At 33.7% G+C, this 21,362-nt stretch overlaps 1 protein-coding gene across 1 annotated transcript in view; it reads right to left on the reverse strand.

Moving 5' to 3' along the window:
• LOC105467207 (chondroitin sulfate synthase 3) overlaps window positions 1–21,362 on the reverse strand; it is a 292,371-nt gene that overhangs the window by 268,992 nt on the left and 2,017 nt on the right. The window contains exon 2 of the mRNA XM_011716697.3: window positions 19,445–19,728. Coding sequence (XP_011714999.1) covers window positions 19,445–19,728 — 284 coding nt within the window. The remainder of the gene's footprint in view (window positions 1–19,444; window positions 19,729–21,362) is intronic.

Consider the following 21,362-nt stretch of genomic DNA (forward strand, 5'->3'; position numbering starts at 1 on the left):
ATACCTTAAGTGTTAAAATGATGCAGAGACTCACCTAAATTTACTTCAGCTGTAAATATAGCATCCAAAAGAAACAAAGTTAATCAAAGCAGCTGTACAAAATGATACCAGCATTATCCACCAAACTGTTAAATTAAAAAACTTGTTTTTTATTTACAAATAGAAACTACTAGATACAGTTCTAGATTAATTTGGTCAAGCCATGTAAATTATATTCTATTGAAAAAATGGCAAATGTGAACTAATAAAAATTTATTTTCTCACTCTAATGATCAGTGGAGTGCTGGAAACTTTCACAGGGTGGAGGGTGGGGAGAGGGAGGATCAGGAAAGATAACTAACGGATACTAAGCTTAATACTTGGGTGATGAAATAATCTGTATAACAAACCCCCATGACACACATTTACCTATGTAATAACCATGCACATCTTGCACATGTACTCCTGAACTTAAAAGGTTTAAAAATGTATTTTCATAATTTTCTACTATTCTAAAATTTATGATTAAAAACCACAGGAATTGGCCAATAAGAATCACATAAAATTATCATTCTTGATTCATTTTTCCTAGGAATTGTGGGAGCTTTAGGTCAACTAGATATCCCATAAACTCACACACACATAAAAACTGGAATTTAACACTAATGTGGAGAAATGGAAAACAAGAAAGGGATTAACCATTCCAATCCTTTAAAAAAATGTTGCTGTAATGTGTTCAACCACAAATCTTTTGGGAAAAAAAAATGAAAGTACAGTTTCTTAAAAAAAAAAAAAAGCGTAAATGTTTTACATAACCAGGAATCGTCAGTATTATTACTTATTTACACACGAAACTGATAAATGCCACTATACAATAAAACCTAAAAAACAACGAAGTGCATTTTCCTTCAATTATTCACAGACACACTTTACAGTTGTCTGCCAAATTTGATGAACACAATTTCACTCATTAACAACTGTTTCAATCAATTCTGCAAATGACATACTTGATGAAATGGATATTTAGTGTAATTCAAATGCAATTTAAGTTTTACAAGCTTGGATAGTTTAAGGGTTTTGGGTAGGCTGATTTTTTAATCTATGAACACAGTGTCCTGAACACAAAACTTAGTTCGTGTGACCATTTGTTAAAAATGTCAAAAGTTTTTTTTTTTTTAAGAAAAATGTAATCGAAATTCATAAAATGTCCAAGAATTCAAGAATTTGGTGTAATTCAAATGCAATTTAAGTTTTACAAGCTTGGATAGTTTAAGGGTTTTGGGTAGGCTGATTTTTTAATCTATGAACACAGTGTCCTGAACACAAAACTTAGTTCGTGTGACCATTTGTTAAAAATGTCAAAAGTTTTTTTTTTTTTTAAGAAAAATGTAATCGAAATTCATAAAATGTCCAAGAATTTCAGAGCAATGTGGTAGTATTTAACAGAAAATCAATGATTTCTAAAATGAATTGAGACAAAATAAAACCTGCTAACAGCACTGAACAATAGGCAGACTAGAAAACAAAGAAATATTAGAGGCATAAAGAACATAAAATGAAAATTTAGTTGAAATTTTAAAAAATTAGAACGTAGTTAAGGAAAAAACAGAATCCTAAAATTTACATAAATCAGGGCCTTACAGGACCTCATGAAAATATCTACATTTATAGTTTGTTCCAGGTAAGTTTGTTTTATTATTAATACACTATCATTCATTAGATTGCCTAGGTTTCAGCAAAACCAATTTGTGATATACTGTTAAATGCTCTTTAAAAAAAACAACAGATCAATTTCAATAAATTTAAAAGTATTTATATACTTGACCAGGTGTTAGACAATCTACATGCAAAAGTTACTGAATTGAATATATAAATATTATGATAACAAATATGTATACCAACAAGAGTATTTATCAACTATATGCTTATAACTAATGAAAAAAACACTCACAAACAAAACCATAAAATATGTCATCAGAAGAGCAAATGCTGAATAACAAAAGTTATTTGATTATGATAAATCTTTCCATAGACTTTCCAAAGTCAGAAGACATTCTTGATAAAATTCGATTTACCACAACCACATAAATCTTTAAGATTTGTTTTTAAAAAAGGAAATCAAAACAAGATGAAGGTCAAATATGAGAAATGCAGAATTTTAAACAGCCGTAGGGGAATCACATGAATCTTAACCAATTATATTGGTGGAAAATCAATGATCATGGATTTATATTTTAAATTGTTAATCCAAGGTTATGCTGCTCTCAGTCTATTTACAGTAGAAGCATCTACAACTCAATTAAGACACAAAATAAAACTATATGTTCATAAATCTAAACTCCAGTTTCACAAAATAAGACATATATCTTAAAGAGATTTGGCACACCAAACTAAAGACATTTTAGATGGAAATTTTATTAGATGATTCTATATTACAAAAATAACTTGTGGGCTTGACAAATAATATCATGTAAATAGTCAATAAGTTGGCCATCTAAAATGAATTTTCAAGGGAAATAAAAAGTACTTTGGTTCACGACCAGATAATAATGTGTGATCAAGTTCCATGCTATATGCTTTAATGGCCCCAAATTTGTTTTGTACTCCTAACTCAGAAACTCTCAATGACAGAATATATTGCATTCAAGGTCTGGTAAATCACATAAAATACATAGAAGCTCAAATTTACAACTGGAGATTTATTATGCTTTATGCCCATTATCCTCTTACTGCCCATTTAGTAATAATCTCCATAACTGCCCTCACAATCTTATGCAGTGATAAGTGCTTTATATAAATGCATATATATACATGCACACACACATATATACACACACATTAGTATAAGAAATATTCAAGAATACCTAAAATGTGTTTTAATATTACAATTTATACCTTTCAGATCACACTAAACATTTCTTAAAAAAAAAAAAAAATGGTGAACTCATAGAAGCAGAGAGTAGAATGGTGTTTACCAGAGCTTGGGGAATGGAAAATTGGGAGATGTTGATCAAAGGATAGAAAATTTCAGCTAGATAAGAGAAATAAGTTCAAGAGAGCTATTGTACATTGTGATTATTATAGTTAACAATATACTGTATACTTGAAAACAACTAAAATAGTAGATTTTAAGTATTCTCATCACGAAAATATGATGAGTGTGCAAGGTAATGCACGCTAATTAGCTTAATTCAGCCATTCCATAATGTATACATATACCAAAACCATGTTGTACACTACAGAAATATGCAATTTTTGTCAATTGAAAAATAAAATTTGAAAAAGAACATGAAGTTATAAATAAGGCAGATCACTCAGCTGTTTAAAATCTTTCAAGCCTTCCCATTTCTCTTACTAAACTTCTCTTCCATCATCTGGCTCCTGCCTCTCTGGAACCTTATTCTTGCGTCATTTCTCCCTGAATGTTTATATATCAACCACATTAGCCCATAACCAATTCTACACACATCTCAGTAAGGCCTTATTCTGGGTATTCAACTCTTTCCAGGTTCATTCTTATGCTTTGCTTCTGGACTCAAATGTTACCTCTTCCCAGAAGCCTTCCCTGGTGAAATAATCTGAAGTGGCCTCCACATTTAATCCTTCCAGCATCATCTATCTCATTTTTTTCTCAGAGTTCGTGATTATCTATTTGTTTATTTGTTTATTTCATATCTCCCTCCATGAAAACATAAATTCCACAAGGACAGAGAACTCACCTATCCCAGCATCCAGAAAAGTATGTCTTTCCCAAGAGATACTCAGTAAATGTAGAATAAACAAATGAGACATATTAAAGAGGGGTAATCATTATTTGAGGAATTTGCTCCTCTTTTAAAAAAATTTTTAGTAGTCTAAAAAGGTTGGGAATTTGTGTGTTAACTGGAGGATGTTATGCAGTGCATTTCCCTCTTGCTCTCACAGAACTGGGTGCACTTCTCTTAAAAAAATAATTCAATTGGTTTGAAATGCTGGGCAGCATTAAATTTAAAAAAAAAAAGAATAAGGATTATATCTAGGTACTGGCATCAGATTAACTACAGAAAGTTAATTCTATTTTTTTTTTTTTCGATGGAGTCTCCTTCTGTCACCAGGATGGAGTGCAGTGGCACGATCTCAGCTCACTTAACCTCTGCCTCCCAGGTTCAAGTAATTCTCCTGCCTCAGCGTCCTGAGCAGCTGGGACTATGGCGCATGTCACCATGCCTGTCTAATGTTTGTATTTTTAGTAGAGACAAGGTTTCATCATGTTGGCCAGGATGGTCTCAATCTCTTGACCTCGTGATCCGCCCACCTCGGCCTCCCAAAGTGCTGGGATTAGAAGGATGAGCCACTGCGCCCGGCCATTAATTCTAATTTTAAAAGCATTCAGAACAATGTGAGTAACATACCACCTCTTGAGATAGACAAAAATTGAGGGTAGAGGAGGTAACATATGTATCAAGTTGTCTAATGTTTGAGAGAAACTATGGAAATATAAAAAAGAGTGGTTAGTAGGGGGTTGGGGGAAGCTCTCTAGGAAGAAAGAGAACAGAAATTGATTTTTCATTATATATATTTTTATGCTTTTTAGTGTTTAAACCATTTTATATTAGTGATTTAGTTCAAATCACTAAATAGAATTTAAATTTTAAATAATTTAAAACAAATTACTAAGTTTAATACATCAAATTTTAAACAAATTAAACTTTTTAATTCTATGGCTGTGGTACAATTTCTTTTTAATTTTAAATATTAACTGCTTTACCCATGAATAGAATTTACTTAAAACAAATGCATTTATGTACTCTGATAATACTCAAAATGATTTTGTACCCCTGCCTGCCTAATCTGGGAAAGTTATTCAACTAGGTGATCCTTACTTTTCTCCTAAAAAGTTTTCACAAAGGGCTGCAAAGCCATACATGATATCTGCCCTCAACTCCCACGTTTTTTCCGCTCTCATTCCCTTTTACTACTCTCCCAAAGTACCTTCTTTACTTCCAGTTTCCCTTGTCTTCTGCCTAGTTCTTGACCTGCCAATTGTGTTTCCCCAGGGACTTGTCCACCTACTCTTCCCTGCAGAAAAGCTTCTCCCTCAGACATCTGCATAGCTTAAATATCATTTTCTCAGTGAGGCCCATCTAACCACCCTATTTAAAACTGCACACCTACCATCCTGCATTCATTTCCCCTGCTTATATATTATCTTTCCCATTATAAAATAAGTTAGGGATGTTTGTCTATTTATTTGACTACTACAACTCCAGAACTTGGAACAGTGCCTGGCATATTAGATGTTCGATAAGTGTATGTTGAATAAATGAATAATGAATGAAACTCGATGTTCACAAACAAAACTCATTCCTCTTCACCCTCTCCCAATGGCTCAAACACCCCAACCACCTAAGTTTCTTTTTCCTCTCTTATACTCTATCTCTAGGAATATTATCATCATCCAAATCCAAAACCTAGGCATCATCTTAAAAATTCCCCCATTCCTCTACTGCATATCTAACCAATCACTAGTTCTGCAAATTCTCTTTCCTCCTTAGCTCTTAAGTCCATCTCCTCACTTCCATTTCCACTATGACTTAAAATTCATCTCTCACTGGATCTGGGGAAATAGCTGTCATTTGTCACAATCCCTACGAACAAAAACCTCCAGTACATCCTTCTATGCTCCAGCCATTAAGAGGTAATCTGATCACGATGCTCACCTACTCAGAACTCTTCAAAGCTCCCCATTATCTACAGAACTGATTTTCCCACATGACTGCTCATTAGAATCACCCAGAACGATTTTTAACAATACTATGCATGGGCACCACTCTAGACCAATTATATTACTCCAAGTAATTCTAAGAATAACTGATCACTGCACAACATAGGAAACAGCTAACAGAGTAAGGAAACAACCTATACAATGGGCGAAAGTGATTATAAACCACACATCTAGTAAGAGATCGATAACCAAAATATATAAGGAATTCAAACAATTCTACAGAAAGAAAACAAGGAATATGATTAAGAAATGGGCAAAGGACCTGAACTGACATTTTGAAAAGACATACAAATGGCTAACAGATACATGAAAAAAAAAATGTTAGACATCACTAATCATCAGGGAAATGTAAATTGAAACAACAATGAGATATCACCTCATGCCTGTTAGATTGACTATTATCAAAAGATGAAAAATAACAAGTGTTGGTGGGAATGTGGAGAAAAGGGAACCCTTGTACACTTTTGGTGAGAATGTAAATTATAATAGCCATTATGAAAAACAATATGGGGGTTCCCCCCAAAATAAAAATAGAACTACCATATGATCCAGCATTTTCACTTTTGGGTATATATCCAAAGGAAAATGATATTAGTCCATTGGAGAGATATTTGCATATCCATGTTCATTACAGCATTACCCGCAATAGCCAAGATATGGGATCAATCTAAGTATCCATCAGTGGATGAACAGATAAAGAAAATGTGTTACATATACACAACGGAGTACTGTTCAGCCATAAACAAGAATGAAATCCTTGTTTCATTTGCAACAGCATGGATAGAACAAGAGGGCATTATGTTAAGTGAAATGAGCCAGATACAGAAAGACAAATTTCACATGTTCGCACTCATATGTGAGAATTAAAACAACAATTCATGAAGATGGGGAGTAGAATGATGGTTGCCAGAGGCTGGGGGTGGGTAGAGGGTGTTAAAGTGGTAATGGTTAATCGGCACAAAAACATGGTTAGATAGAATGAGTAAGATCTAGTATTTGGTAGCACAATAGGGTGACTGTAGATGAAAACAGTTTATTGTATATTTTAAAATAACTGAAACAGTGACATTGGAATGTTCTTAACACAAAGAAATAATAAAAGGCCTGATGACAGATACCCCAATTACCCTGAGTTGATATTGGCATTGTATGCCTATACCAAAAAATCACATGTACTGTATTAATATATACAACATATACCAAACAAATTAAAAATAAAATGTTTTAAAGTAAAAATAGAAGAAATTCTCTCATCTGCGACAACATGGATGGAATTGGAGAACATTATGCTAATGCAATAAGCAAGCACAAAAAGACAAATACAGTAGTCCTCCCTAATCCACCATTTCACTTTCTGTGGGTGGTTTCAGTCACCTGTAGTCATCTCTGGTCTAAAAATATTAAATGAAAAATTCTAGAAATAAACAATTCATATGTTTTAAATTGTACATTGTTCTGATACAGTGATAAAATCTTAAGTCATCTTGTTCTATCCTGCCCAGGACATGAATCATCTCTTTACCTAGTGGATCCCTGCTGTAGATGCTACCTGCCTAGCGGTCACTCAGTAGCCACCTCGCTTCTCAGACTGACTGTCAAAAGTATCACAGTGCTTGTGCTCAAAGCATCATACTGCTTGTGTCATAGTGCTTGTGCATAGTACTTGTTTTACTTAATAATGGCCCCAAAGTGCAAGAAGAGTTGATGCTGGCAATTTTGGTATGCCAAAGAGAAGCCATATAATGTCTCCTAGGAGCGAAAGGGTGAAAGTTCTGGATTTAAGAAAAAAAAATCGGCCATGCACGATGGTTCACGCCTATAATCTCAACACTTTGGGAAGCCAATGCGGGCAGATCACTTGAGCTCAGGAGTTGGAGATCAGCCTGGACAATGTGGCAAAGCCATGTCACTACAAAAAAATTAAAAATTTAGATGGGCATGGTGGTGCATGCCTGAAGTCTCAGCTGCTTGGGAGGCTGAGGTTGGAGGATCACCGGAGCCCAGGAAGTCGACGTTGCAGAGGGTCGTGATTGTACCACCGCATTTCAGCCTGGGTGACAGAGTGAAACACAGTCTTAAATAAAAATGAAAAAAATCATATGGGGGGATTGCTAAGGTCTAATGTAAGAATGACACTTATATCCATGAAATTGCAAAGAAGGAGGAAGAAATTAGTACTACTTTTACTGATACACTTCAAACTGTAAAAGTTACAACCACAGTGTGTGATAAGTTATATCACAAACATATTAGTTATAATAGAAAGGCATTAAATTTATGGATGGAAGACATGATCAGAAATCACGCCGTTCCAACTGACGGCAACTGGGCTCAGTACTACAGAGGGTTTCAGGCATCCACCAGGGGTCTTGAAACCAATTCCTTGGCTGAGCACAGTAGCTCACACCTGTAATCCCAGCACTTTGAGGGGCCAAGGTGGGTGGATCACAAGCTCAGGGGCTCAAGACCAGTCTGGCCAACATAGCAAAATCCCATCTCTACCAAAAATACAAAAATTAGCCAGGCGTCCTGGCACATGCCTGTAATCTCAGCTACTCAGGAGGCTGAGGCAGCAGAATCGCTTGAACTTGGGAGGCAGAGGTTGCAGTGAGCCTAGATCACGCGCCAGTGCACTCCAGCCTAAGCAACAGAGTAAGACTTTGTCTTAAAAAACAAACAAACAAACCAAAAAAGAAACTTATTCCTTGTGGATTGGCGGGGGCCCACTGTACCACATGTCCTCACTTCTATGTGGAATCTAAAGCAAATGAACGCATAGATGCAGAGAGTAGAATGGTGGTTACCAGGGACTTCAGGTGGGGTAAGTAGGAGGATGAAATCAAAGATTAAAAAGCCTCAATTAGATAGAAACAATAAGTTTGGTTTTTTAATTGAATCTATTGCACAGCATGGTAAATATGGCTAATACTTGAGTACTGTACATTTCAACATAACTAAATCTTGAATGTTCTCTTCAGAAAACAAGTAAAATATTTGAGGTGATGAATAGGTTAATTAGCTTGAGTTAATCACTCCACATTGTATGAAAAATCATTACATCACTTTTTGCCTTATATATACATATACAATGATAACTTACTAATATATAAGAATAAAAATGTTTTATTATAGTTATACAAATCAGTGTCGTTGACAGAATGCCTACTGATATGGTTTGGCTTTGTCCCCACCTAAATTTCATATTGAATTGTAGCTCCTATAATTCCCACATGTTGTGGGAGGGACCCGTGGGAGATAACTGAATCACGGGGGCGGTTTCCCCCATACTGTTCTCATAGTAGTGAATAAGTCTCAGGAGATCTGATGGTTTTATATGGGAAAACCCCTTTCACTTGGTTCTCATTCTCTGTCATGTCTGCTGCTATGTAAGATGTACCTTTCACCTTCCGCCATGACTTTGAGGCCTCCCCAGCCACATGGAACTGTGAGTCTATTAAACTTCTTTTTCTTTATAATTCACCCAGTCTCAGGTATCTCTCTATCAGCAGTGTGAGAAAAGACTAATACACCAACTATGTCGACTGAAATGCAATTGATTAGTTGACAACACCTTATAAATATTAAGTTTTCCTACCTTTGCATCTATTTGTACATTTATCCCAGCATTCTCTAACACTGATATGTGTAACTATCTTTGAGTTATTCTCTGAACAGTTGGTAACGTATTATTTCTTTATTAATTGGTGAAATAAATAAGACCTTCGATGTGTATATTTTTGCAAGAATCATGATTTTACCTTCTAAAAAATATATTAGCAGAATAAATTCTTAAGGTCTTTGCCTGCCCATGCATCGCCACTCACCTGGCATTGCCCCTATGTGTTACTTCCAGTTTGGAGGAAGCATTTTCCTGTTCTCCTCAGGCATTTCTTCCCTACATTCCTGTGTATCCTGTACTTTTCTCCATCATAACAGTCACCTCTAGCAGTGGGCTCAAAACTATTTGTTGAGAGTGATGGAATAGAATTAAAATTACCCATTTAAGCTTTTAAAAAATCTAAAAAGTTACTATTAAATCACATATGTCATTCTGATACCTTTTACCATCAGAGATAAAATTATTTAAGTCAATGTTAAAGCAATCAAGCCAATGTAGACATTCCACCTATATTATAAGAACTCTCTTACTATGCATTACTGAGATGTAATAAATAAACACAACTATAAACCTTAAGCCTTGGACAGGTAAAATATATCTTTATGAGAATGTTTTAAAATCAACCTTGGATATTTTTTAAGAAAAGGGTAATTAATATATGAACCATGAAAATCAGATCATGAGAAAACATACAGTTGTGAGTGATGGCTTTGTAGCCACTGTCTTAAAGTCCAATGATTAGTTCAGTAACAGGCCAGACAAGAACGGAAGTGCAGAAGTGTTCATTACTATCCTGTGATTCCCCAAAGGAAAACAAAGCAAAACTAATTTTTAACAAATAGTTTTAAAATAGACTAGATATTTGAATATGGAAAATTGATAAAACAAATTTACACAGTCGTCTAAACCCTGAAGCCAAATTAGAGTCACCTGAGAAGTTTTAAACACTACCCATGCTGCAGGTCTCACCTGTAAGAGATTTTGACATAATGGATGAAGGGGGTGGGGGAGTCCAGCATCATAAGTTTTCAAAGTCCATTGAAAATTCTATTGTGCTGTCAGGAACCACCCTGAATGAACACCTTCCCTATTACAGCAAAGCCCACCATACAAAAAGAAATAGCAATGAAACCCTATACAATCAACATTATCCCACTCCCATGAGAGGAACAAATAATATAAACATTATAAGCTAGAAAATATTAATAACAGTTAACCTTTATGCAGACTTTATTGTGTGGCAAGCATTATTCTAAGGGCTTCTAATACACTGACCTTTTTATGCCTCACAACAGCTCTGTAAAGTTGGCACTATTTTATGCCTTTCTGCTTCTGCAAAAATAGCTAGTAGTTGTAGCCACTGTCTTACATGCTTAACACTGTGAGACATTACTCTGAATGCTGCTATTTGCATTTAACAGCTCTAGGGAGTAAGTACTGTTATTACAACAGGCTGTCTATATCTTTGGATGTGGAACCCACATCCAAAGATATAGAAGGCCTATTGTTCTACACCATTTTATGTAAGGAACTTTAGCGTCCATGGATTTTAGTATCCATGGGGGTCTTAGAAACAATGCACCTCAGATATGAGGGCTGACCCATTGTAGATAGATGAGGAAACTAAGGCACAGAGAGGTTAAATAACTTGTGTAAGGCCACACAGCTAGTGAATGGCAAAACTAGCATAAGAAGCCAGGTAATCTAGTGCTAGACTTAAAATACAAAATCCTAGTTATTTGTGTGATTCAACAGGCATAAAATATATTAATATACAAGAAAATTACTAAAAATGTCTTTATTTTTCTCCCCTTCAAGGGATAAATATACAAATAAAAGAAGAGGCTTACTTAAGAAAACTCAAATGAGAATAATCTAGTCCTAGCTCTGAGAGAGGTACCAAAGTTGGACCCAACTAGAGATATTTCATGAATTATAATGAAAAAAAAAAAACAATTTAGAAGGATGTCAGAGACGAGAAACCCAACTCTATATTAGATTTGAAACCAAGAAATCAGTAGGAAGCCTGACTCCTCCTCCCTGTGCACACCATGAAGACAAGGAAGGCATGTGTGTTGTTTACTGCTGATAAAAACTGCTTAATAAATACATTTGAGCAAACAAAATCATTTAGCTATATAAGATGTGAAATGACTGAAGTCTAAGGCAGAACATTTTCAATTTATTTTAACACCATATTTTTTCATATTTTATGAGATACTCATGTATATTAAATATCCTTACTTCATATAACATTTATTTCTGTATAATAGGATATCAGATTAAAATATACTGTTTTAATTAAAATGCCTATTTTTCCATATTTTAATTTTTACATGAAAATTTTACCTTAAAATTAAATTATTATTATAAAAACAGACCTTTTAAATAATCATCTCAGTAGCTAGGTGACCACATTTCTAAGCCAAGCTGTTTGGAATTTTCTGAACCTCTTCTGTGCTCAGTTTAGGGGGCCATCCTGTCCTTAGCTAGTTGGTTTCCTCCATCTGTGGTTGGTATATTTAATATCTACCCTCCTCTTGATTAGCAAAGCACAACTATAGATCTGCCGTTAATCAACAACACAGTAGCCACACTCTGGGTTCTCACCAGAGAATATGCATATCTCAGACTTCCTGTTGGACAACCTAATATAAAACATTTAAGTGAGACATAACAGCCTTGAAGGGCTCTTTGAAGAGTATTCTAAATTTTACAATAAAATCAAGCAAGGAACCAAATAATAGTACACTACGACCATAACTGCATTGTCTCTAAGTTGAATTTCTTTTGTAGATTTGCCCTTTTGAGCTGTAGCCCTGGCTTCTATTGAGGGAATTATTAAGGAACATCCAAATTAAACCATGCTACTCTACTTATAGAAGTGGTGCTAAGGATGTGATCTGCTACATCCCTCACAACTTCCTTCTGTTCTCCGGGGGAGATTTCTCAGGTCTCAGTATCAAAAGAAGTTAGAGTTCTCTTTCATGCCAGGAAAACAGGAACTCAACTTGTATCTTTACGGTTTTATCAAATTTTCTGCACACTTTTCTCTTATTTCTTCACATTTTATTTTTATTTTACTATACAATATTTATATTAATATGTATATTTCTTTAAATCACCACTTTTTGAGACACAGAAACTCTACAAATAAATAAATAGCTTTGCAATAAAAATTAATGAAATTGAAAGAGATAATCAGATGTTCAGATACCACTGACTGTGAAGAATGATGAGCATAGCTTTCAAAATTATAAAGGTTGAGTAAAACTTTTTAAATCTCAAAAAATTAATAAATGCATTTCGTTCATCTGTTACTTCCAAAATTGTGCCTACTTAGTTTTAAAAAACACGTTATTTTGATTCAGTTAATTTAGAAACTTGTTATATAGTTTCCAAGATAGAGTATCTTTAAACACATATCATGACTCAAACTGATTTATATGCAGTTAAGCCTCAACTAGAATGTTGTTTAATGGTTAGGACAGTATTTAAGAGAACATTAGAAATGTGAAGAACTGCAACTCCTCAATTTTTCAGTTTACGTAGGTTTTCTTGTGGTTCAATAATATCAAATAATTACTCATGTAACGCAGTAAGCTGATTTTGTTTCTAATTTCAATGAATTTTTTAACTGAAATGCCTGATTAACAGCTATATCTTTGCGCAAAAATAACATGCTATAATAAAACTTAAATGTAATATATTTATATAATAGAATATATTTCTCTGTAATTTCAGCATCATTCACTAGATAGAAAAGAGACTAAAATAAATGTTTCCCAAAACATAGCTTTTTGGAGACCAAGACAAAGAAAGGGAAAGTAGGAAACTGACCTGGAATTATTTCAGGACGTTAGAATGTTTGTGATCAATTAAAGAGAAAGAATATTCAAAGTTTTTAAATTAATATGAGTATTTTTGTTATTATAGAGCTTCAAATTGCCTGCAGGCATCTTCCAAACTTAACATTTTTCATAATTGTAGGAAATCATCTTCTTGGAAAGCATAAATTGTCACAATTTAGGTGATAAGACATCAGTTAGTGATAAAAATGAACTATCTAAGCCTACAATGCTTGCCATATCATGCTTTTCCATCAACTCAGAATGCAATTTTGTTTTGTATAATGAAGAAAACAGTGTGGAAGAAAAGAAGTTCTACAAAATCAATGCATGATGATTTCATCTGACAAGTGGGATGGGAGTGGGAAGAGTAGGTGTGAGAAGCTTACTGCTTTTAGTAAAGTTAAAAACTAAATTGTGACTGAATCAGACCAAGAAAAGATTTTGAAAGACTGAATTTTAAAATAAAAATCCCTGCTTTATATTTTTCATATATATGAATATACTTTGGGGACATAAACATGTTCATGATTGAGTAAAATCAACATTAGAAAAGAGGGAAATTTGGCCGGGCACAGTGGCTCATGCCTGTAATCCCATCACTTTGGGAGTCCAAGGTAGGCAGATTACCTGAGGTCGGGAGTTCACGGCAAGCCTAACCAACATGGAGAAACCCCATCTCTACTAAAAAAATATAAAGTTAGCTGGGCGTGGTGGTGCATGTCTGTAATACCAGCTATTCGGGAGGCTGAGGCAGGAGAATCACTTGAACCTGGGCAGGGGAGGTTGCAGTGAGCCAAGATCGAACCATTGCATTCCAGCCTAGACGACAAGAGTGAAACTCCGTGTCAAAAAAAAAAAAGAGTGAAATGTATATGGAATAGGAAGCTAAGAAGGATGTGCAGCAGCCCTGTAAGAATAACACAGATATTTTAACCTTAAAAATTTGTTATTAAGAACTTATTGATAGTTCAGTTTCTTATGGTACAGCCTTCTGATACTACTTACCAGCTCAGGAAAACACTGCCAGAATATATCCTTTTGTGAAATAATGTAATTTCCTAGGGTGTTTACAGACTTTAAGGAACTAAGATTGAACATAAAACATTCTAGTGTAAAATTATCACTTTAAGAAGTCTAATAAAAATCTAGTTAGTCTTACGAAATAATTTTTAAAACTACAGAGAAATATTTTTACCAACATAGAACTCTGTTGTCTTTGAAATAACATTTAATTGAATGAAACTGATATCTTCTTTGGCTCTATTTTAGTGCAAACATTAAAATGATAAATACAAACTTTTCTTAAGCTGACTCTTAGAAAAAATGCAAAACTCCTTCAAAGGGAGAAGAATAACCATCAGAATTAAAATTATTTTATGATTTGAATATAAATGATCATGTTAAAAACAAAATCAAAAAACAAAACTTTCAGTTCTGCTAATACATAAAATGAACATGGATGTATAAATAATTTTTAACAGTGAGAATATTTTTGTTATTTACTAAAAACATATCTATAATAAAATGTAACTATGTTATATAATAATACAATTTTAATGGCCAAATTTATAACATATTAACTCTTCCATAAATTAAAATATTTAAAATATACCTCTCAGTATCACTGGAAAATCACTTCATTTTCTAGAGAATATTATCATGAAACTTGCAATATATGGATTGTCCAGTTCAAAAGATCAAAACTTTTACGCCTACATAAGCCAGGAAGGGAAAATAAACGTGCAGGAAGAGTCTTACAGACAATAACAGGACATGAAAGGAACTGTAGATTGCCTGCCTCTGCTAAAGATGTCAAAAAACAAAAACAAAAACAAAAACCTTAAAATACTCTATGTGCCAAACAATGTTTAAGAGCCATATGCAGTCTCCCAAACTGCCAGATTGCAGCTCTAGAAAAGCAGTAGCCAAGATAGAGCTCAACCAAAAGTGTGATCTTTGCCAACAGGAGAGGCCAATAAATTCTAACACTTGCAGAGTGAATAGAATAGAATGACTTCTTCATGAGCATGCATGCTTCATTCAGTTAGTAATCTTTGCTTATAAAGTTTGAGGTATAACCCATGAAGTCTGTTGATTATTAACATCTGCCATATGGCCTTAAAACAAGATGCCTCAATCCCAGGTGGGAAAGGGAGAATCTCAATTTAGACTCTCCAGTGATCACAGGCACACAAAGAACCAGTCTGTGTAAGGCTCACCCTCAACCAAAGGCCTCTTTATTCTGAACAGGTCAGGCCATGTTGGAGCCCTAACTGTGATCTACTGCGGTCTGGGTGCACATCCTGTGATCTTTTAAGATACCTAGGTTGGCCTTTATGAGCACATTAATTTACTAGGAACCTGATGAAAAGCAGTACATATCAAAATACATTTGAAATTTATCACTCAAGCGGAAGGAAATAGAAAAAGTGAGCAGAAAAGACAGAGAAAAAGAGCAAGAGACCAACAAGCAAGACAGACTTCCTCAGACCACCTGGGCCTTATTGTGAGAAAGGCCGGAAGCTGCAGATCATTACCTCAAAGACCTGAGGTACACCGGGACTTTCTTCCCTACTGAAGATGCCAGAGAAACTCAAAAAAGGCGGCCATTGTTCTGGCAATTAATTTAGAAATCTATACAGTAATATTTTTCCTTACGTAGATCTGTTTGGGATTCTTTACATATGTATATTAAATAATAATTTGTTAGGTAATATTTTCCACACAACATCCTCAAATTCAGTTATATATATATCTTATACATATTAGGTGCAAAGACTGAAACAAATATTTGTAATGCATTTTTAAAACAGGTGTCTATATTTCACAGTAAGTTTCACTAATGCTGAATTCCTCATATTTCTAAAATACTGCAACATACTGGTTTCTTATTCTTTACCAAAAAAAGCTTAACTCTCTGAGAATTCATTTTTTATTTTGACCTTTTTGATATAAATGAATCACCCATCCATTACTAATAATTATTACGGGAAATATATGAATCCATGTTGTATAATACAGTACGTGATATCTATAACATTAGAACAATAAAAACTAACATCTATTGAAAATGTACCATGTGCCAGACACTACCTTAAGGGCTTTACATGGATCATTTCACCTAATCTTTTCTGAAATGTATGAGATAAATGCTCTTATAAACTCTACTTTCAGCTGAATTACACAAGACTTAAAGAAGTAACCTGCGAAAGACAATTAAACTAGTAAATGTTAAAATGGTGGCTCAAACCCCAGTTCAAATCCCCCCATCATCTTTCTCTCTCTTTCTCTTTCTCTTTTACAATATATTTTTAATGGTACATACAAACACAGAGAAAGTAATTTCAGTTTAGCAGTTAAGAATAATACTGGAAGCTTCATTCCTAGATTTTATAAAGAATATAACTTATATTCAAGGAAAACTAACAATTATATATTTTATTTAATAATCTTACAATTCTCTTTTTATAAGATCTGCAAGCGTGTTCACCATTTTTAAAAGATGACATTCTATCATGAACATTTGATCTATTCAAACTCAAAAATCATGAACATGCTGTCTTAACAAGACTCTCAACTCTGAAAGAACTTTTATTAGGAGGATAAACAAACAAACAAAAAAAATTGTAAAATTTGTGAAAGGGATAGATAAAGGAAATTTAAATTTTTACGAAAATTCTATCGCAGATAGTGCTTTTAAAAGAACTATGGGAAAAAAGTAATGATCAATTTCATAGCTTTTTTAATGAGCAGATGTAAAATCTCACCTTTACTGAGAATGCCAACCTGGAGTAGAATAGACCAATCTTTCTATATAATATGAACAGTATCATACATGGACATCATTTCCACTAACATAAAATCCAAATTAGAAAGTGAAGTATGGCATCTGTGAATGTTATACCCAGTTTAGCTGTGCCCCAAGTTACCTACTTAGGTGTCTCATGAAACACAGAACACATTCTAGTATTAAAATTTAGATATCATTTCTTTGTATATATATCTTTATTAATTTTGCTAACAATGCTTTTTCACATATCTCTTGGTAATAAAATTTACCATCACTTCTCTACGTAAGACTTTTGAGACTTTGTATTATAATTAAATCAATGCGTCCTTTAAATTAATACTGTTTAAATAGCTCCTTTAAAGACTGAAATCCCAAAACAAAGTAAATTCTATATAATAGCTTAGAAAAACATAAAGTCAACAGTAGTTATCTAGAAAACATTTTCTAATGCTAGGGAAACATGTTGAGATGATTAGTTTAGTTTTATACAGATTCGTAAGTCAGTGATGGTCAAGTGTCAGTCTAAATTCAAATGTATTACAAAAAGTACTGAAAGTGTTATATTCACCAGGTTACAGCCTGTAAGACTTGGAATCTCTTTTGTTTCCTCTTACATCAGTTAATAAAAGGATCTAAGATTGCACTTATTCTAACAGACAGGGTGCACATCTATAATATAACTTCTCTTCACTTTAACCAGGACAAAGGCCTATATTATAAATAAAATATTAAATCAATTTTTGAGCTCCCAATTTTGTGCATATCTTACTCTCTTGAACATGAAGGAATGGAATGCTAGGTGAAGACTAGGCCTTCATAGCAGAATCAATGAGAACTTGAAAAGAAGAATGTTTAAACACTATCTTGGTTAAAATTTTATATATTATATTAAGGTAATAAAGTATCATATAAAACAATAATTTCCCATCTATATTGTTAACTACAGATGAGATTTTTTTACTTATCCATACAAATATGTTTTTACTTATCCATGTAAAGTAAATATCTGCAAAATAATAACATTATGTAAACAAAATCAACTGAATATGTTCTCTGTATTAAATATTTTTGTCTTTTACTTTGTTTTATAACAAAGGAAGAAATATTTTATTGAGTTTATTCTAGATGACCTGTCTCTAAACTGTAATGTTTTTACATAAATTTTTATCCTAAAGGGTAGTTGTAGGATGGTTTTTACAAATTACCATTTTATTATCAAAATAAATTAGCAACCTAATCATTTTAAATTTTCATGCCTATTTCAAATGACTAATAATTTTTACTTTCTGTAATGTATAAAATATGTCCCCAAAGTATAAATACCACAAAGCATAAAAGAGAAAGCAAAATTAACTAAAGTGAGACTACACTTACAAGAAAAACAAATGAAACTGTGTATTTAGTGACTTCACAGGGAACATATTTCCATAAAATGTTTCTTCTATACTAAGTGACATGAAAAATTTGAAAACATAAACAAAGGAGTTAAGATATAATTTACAAAGCTGTGCACTCTGTAGCTAAAATAATACTAAATTCCAACTACTTGAAAACCAAACTATACTAAAGACAATACATTATTTTAATGTTAAATAAATTTTTATAAAAATTATCTATTAGGAAGTGTATTTTAAATAAAATGTTGTTACATTTCAAAATCAATTTCTGAAGGAAAAAATCTCAAAGTATTTCATAAAAATGATCACGGCAACAAATAAATAGCTAAGATTATTTAAATAATTGTTCCTCTTCAGAAAATAGCATAGAAATAGACATAAACAAATTTTAGGGAATCTGTCAAAAATACTAAGCAGCTACTGAACACCATTTAAACTTCTGCTTTTTTTCCAGACAACTCATTCCTTTTATATGCCTAAGGAAATACAGTGATTGGAATTTTGTGAATACATCTACCATAAGTGATACACTATTAGTTTACTTTTCTAATACCTTTAAAAATATGTTAAATTTCCACTGGAAAATATCCAAAGAAACTTCAGATTTTAACCATTTAAAAACAAAGAGATGCCATTACACACCTAACCAAAAATAAAATAAAATAAAAAGGCACAGTACCAAATGCTAAAGGCTACAGCTGAAGAGAGGAGTAAAATTACACCCTTGTTAGAGAAGAGAAATAGATTCACGTGTATATAAGCACCAATAAATCAAGCAGAGGAGGATATAAGAATGTTCCAGAGATGTGGCCATAAGTATAGGCCACTGCTTGAAGTTAAGGGGCATGCTAATAACAAAGTCTCAGACAGGCCCTGACACCTAATGAGAAAGTTATCTCCCACTCTTGTATCCCCAAAGGGCTGCTACTATCACTTTCAAGTAGATACAAAGATACAGAGACAATGAATAGAATTGCTGCCCTAGATTATAAAAAGGCATATACATGTACTATGTGAACATTTTCATCACAGCTCAAGGCTTACCTCATAAGACCAGACACACTGAGTCCCACCAAAACGGCGAACGCATCTTCCTACTTCCACATCCTCGTGAGTCGTGTACATTTCTCTAAGGCATTCACCAATATGTGGCACCATCCTCCTGAGAACTTCTCGGCTAAAGATCATGCCAGGTCCTCCCATACAGAAGTTCTCCCCAGGCTCCAGTCCCAGCTTTCCAAGCTCTTCAATATTCCCCAGGCCAGTCTGCCCCAGGTAGAGAGGCTTACTGCTGTTTAGTGATCTAAGAAACTCTTCTAACTTATCACCTACAAAAAGAAAGGCAACAATTACTATGTCTCCTTATTTCATAATCACTTATAATGTACAAGGTAAGGGGCAGAACTTTAAACATTGTGCTTAAACTCCTCAGTCTTACACAATTGAACAGAAGAAAAAACCTCTTCCAATATTCTATTATTTTGAAAACACTAATTCATATTTATTAATTAAAACATATTAAAATTATATCAGCTTCTTAAGGTCACTGAAAAACCTTAACAGCTCTGACAATCACAATTTTCTGTAAAAGGTGAAATAATAACAAGGAAAGTAAAGACAGGTTTCTCAATATATTTGAAGTAACAAAAAGTTCCCAGGAATATAAAATAATATTAAATAATGGTATTTAGCATTGTTTTGGCTGACTGTTGACACCTAATAATTATTTTTTACTCATAATTGGTTTAGTTCGGTGTTTAGCCATTAATTAAACTTCAGTCATATACAACCCACACAGTTTTGGAGGGTGTTTGAATCAAACCTGTCTTGAAATTTAATTTGAGAAGGCACCTTTTTAGAAAAAAAAGTTTGCCAAAAATTAGTGTAATTGGTTTCACTTGTAGTTTGTAAGTTCAGGAAAAAAACTTTTAAAAATAAAATTTTGCGGGTAAAACAGTTCAGAAGCACTTGGTATTCTAAGTGATACACTGGAATAAGTAGAGAGTCACCTTCTTCATACTCCCAGTCAGCATCTTTACTGCCATTTTTGATGAGCACAGCATCTGCAGTCATTATCTTGATCCCATGCCTTGCCCCTTGTATCTCAATGAGTTTTAGCTATTATTGGGTTCTTAATACAAAATACATTTCATTCTTAATAGAAATTGAAATAATATGCCATTTTAATGTTCTGAAGGACAATCTTTCAAAGCATTAAAACAAATGAAAGAAGTAGATGCTGTTGATGCATTTTATAAATTCTCTGCAAAGTGTGGCAAACTTCTGCTAGGAAACCTTTGAAATTTTGACACATCCAAGATAAGGAACTTAAAGTAGAGGACGCTTTTTTCTTTGAGTCAATCCTAAATATCACTGTTAAAAATGTCATGGGACCATTCTTTATTTTTGTATCCAATTATCAGTACTTTTTATTCCAATCAGCTCTAGAGTGACTTCCCTCCTTCCAATCCAAACCCAAGAGATCTCTAGTTATTATGATTACACTAATTCCTTGTGCCAAAATGTGACAGTTAGGGTTTATTGTTTGGCTTTTTGTTTGTTTTTCTTGCATTGTGTGAAAAGTACTATCTGAATCAGGAGAAAGCAGCAAGGCTTTCTCCTGATTCAGATAGAGTAGAGGCATAAAATAAGTATGCCTCTACTCTATCTGAGTAGAGGCATAAAATAAGGAAGGGCTGCCCCCCTTTGACCAAGAAGCTAGGAAATGTGGAAAGCTCAGAGAAACCTCATTCAGTACAACCCTGCTGCTTCCCTTGCGTTCCTCCCCATCTCTGCAACTGGCTGGACCGGAAAGATTCACTTCCCTGACCTAAAGAACTTTGATCCGCTGAGTTTAGAAATTCTCTGTCCAGAGCCGCCCACATTCCGGGAAAAAGACCGCGCCTCTTTTAAACTGACAAAAAAGTTTTTTCTTGCTGTGGCTGCCTGTGGTTCTGGGAAG

This window comes from Macaca nemestrina, chromosome 6 (genome assembly GCF_043159975.1).
Source record: "Macaca nemestrina isolate mMacNem1 chromosome 6, mMacNem.hap1, whole genome shotgun sequence".
Classification (NCBI taxonomy): domain Eukaryota; kingdom Metazoa; phylum Chordata; class Mammalia; order Primates; family Cercopithecidae; genus Macaca; species Macaca nemestrina.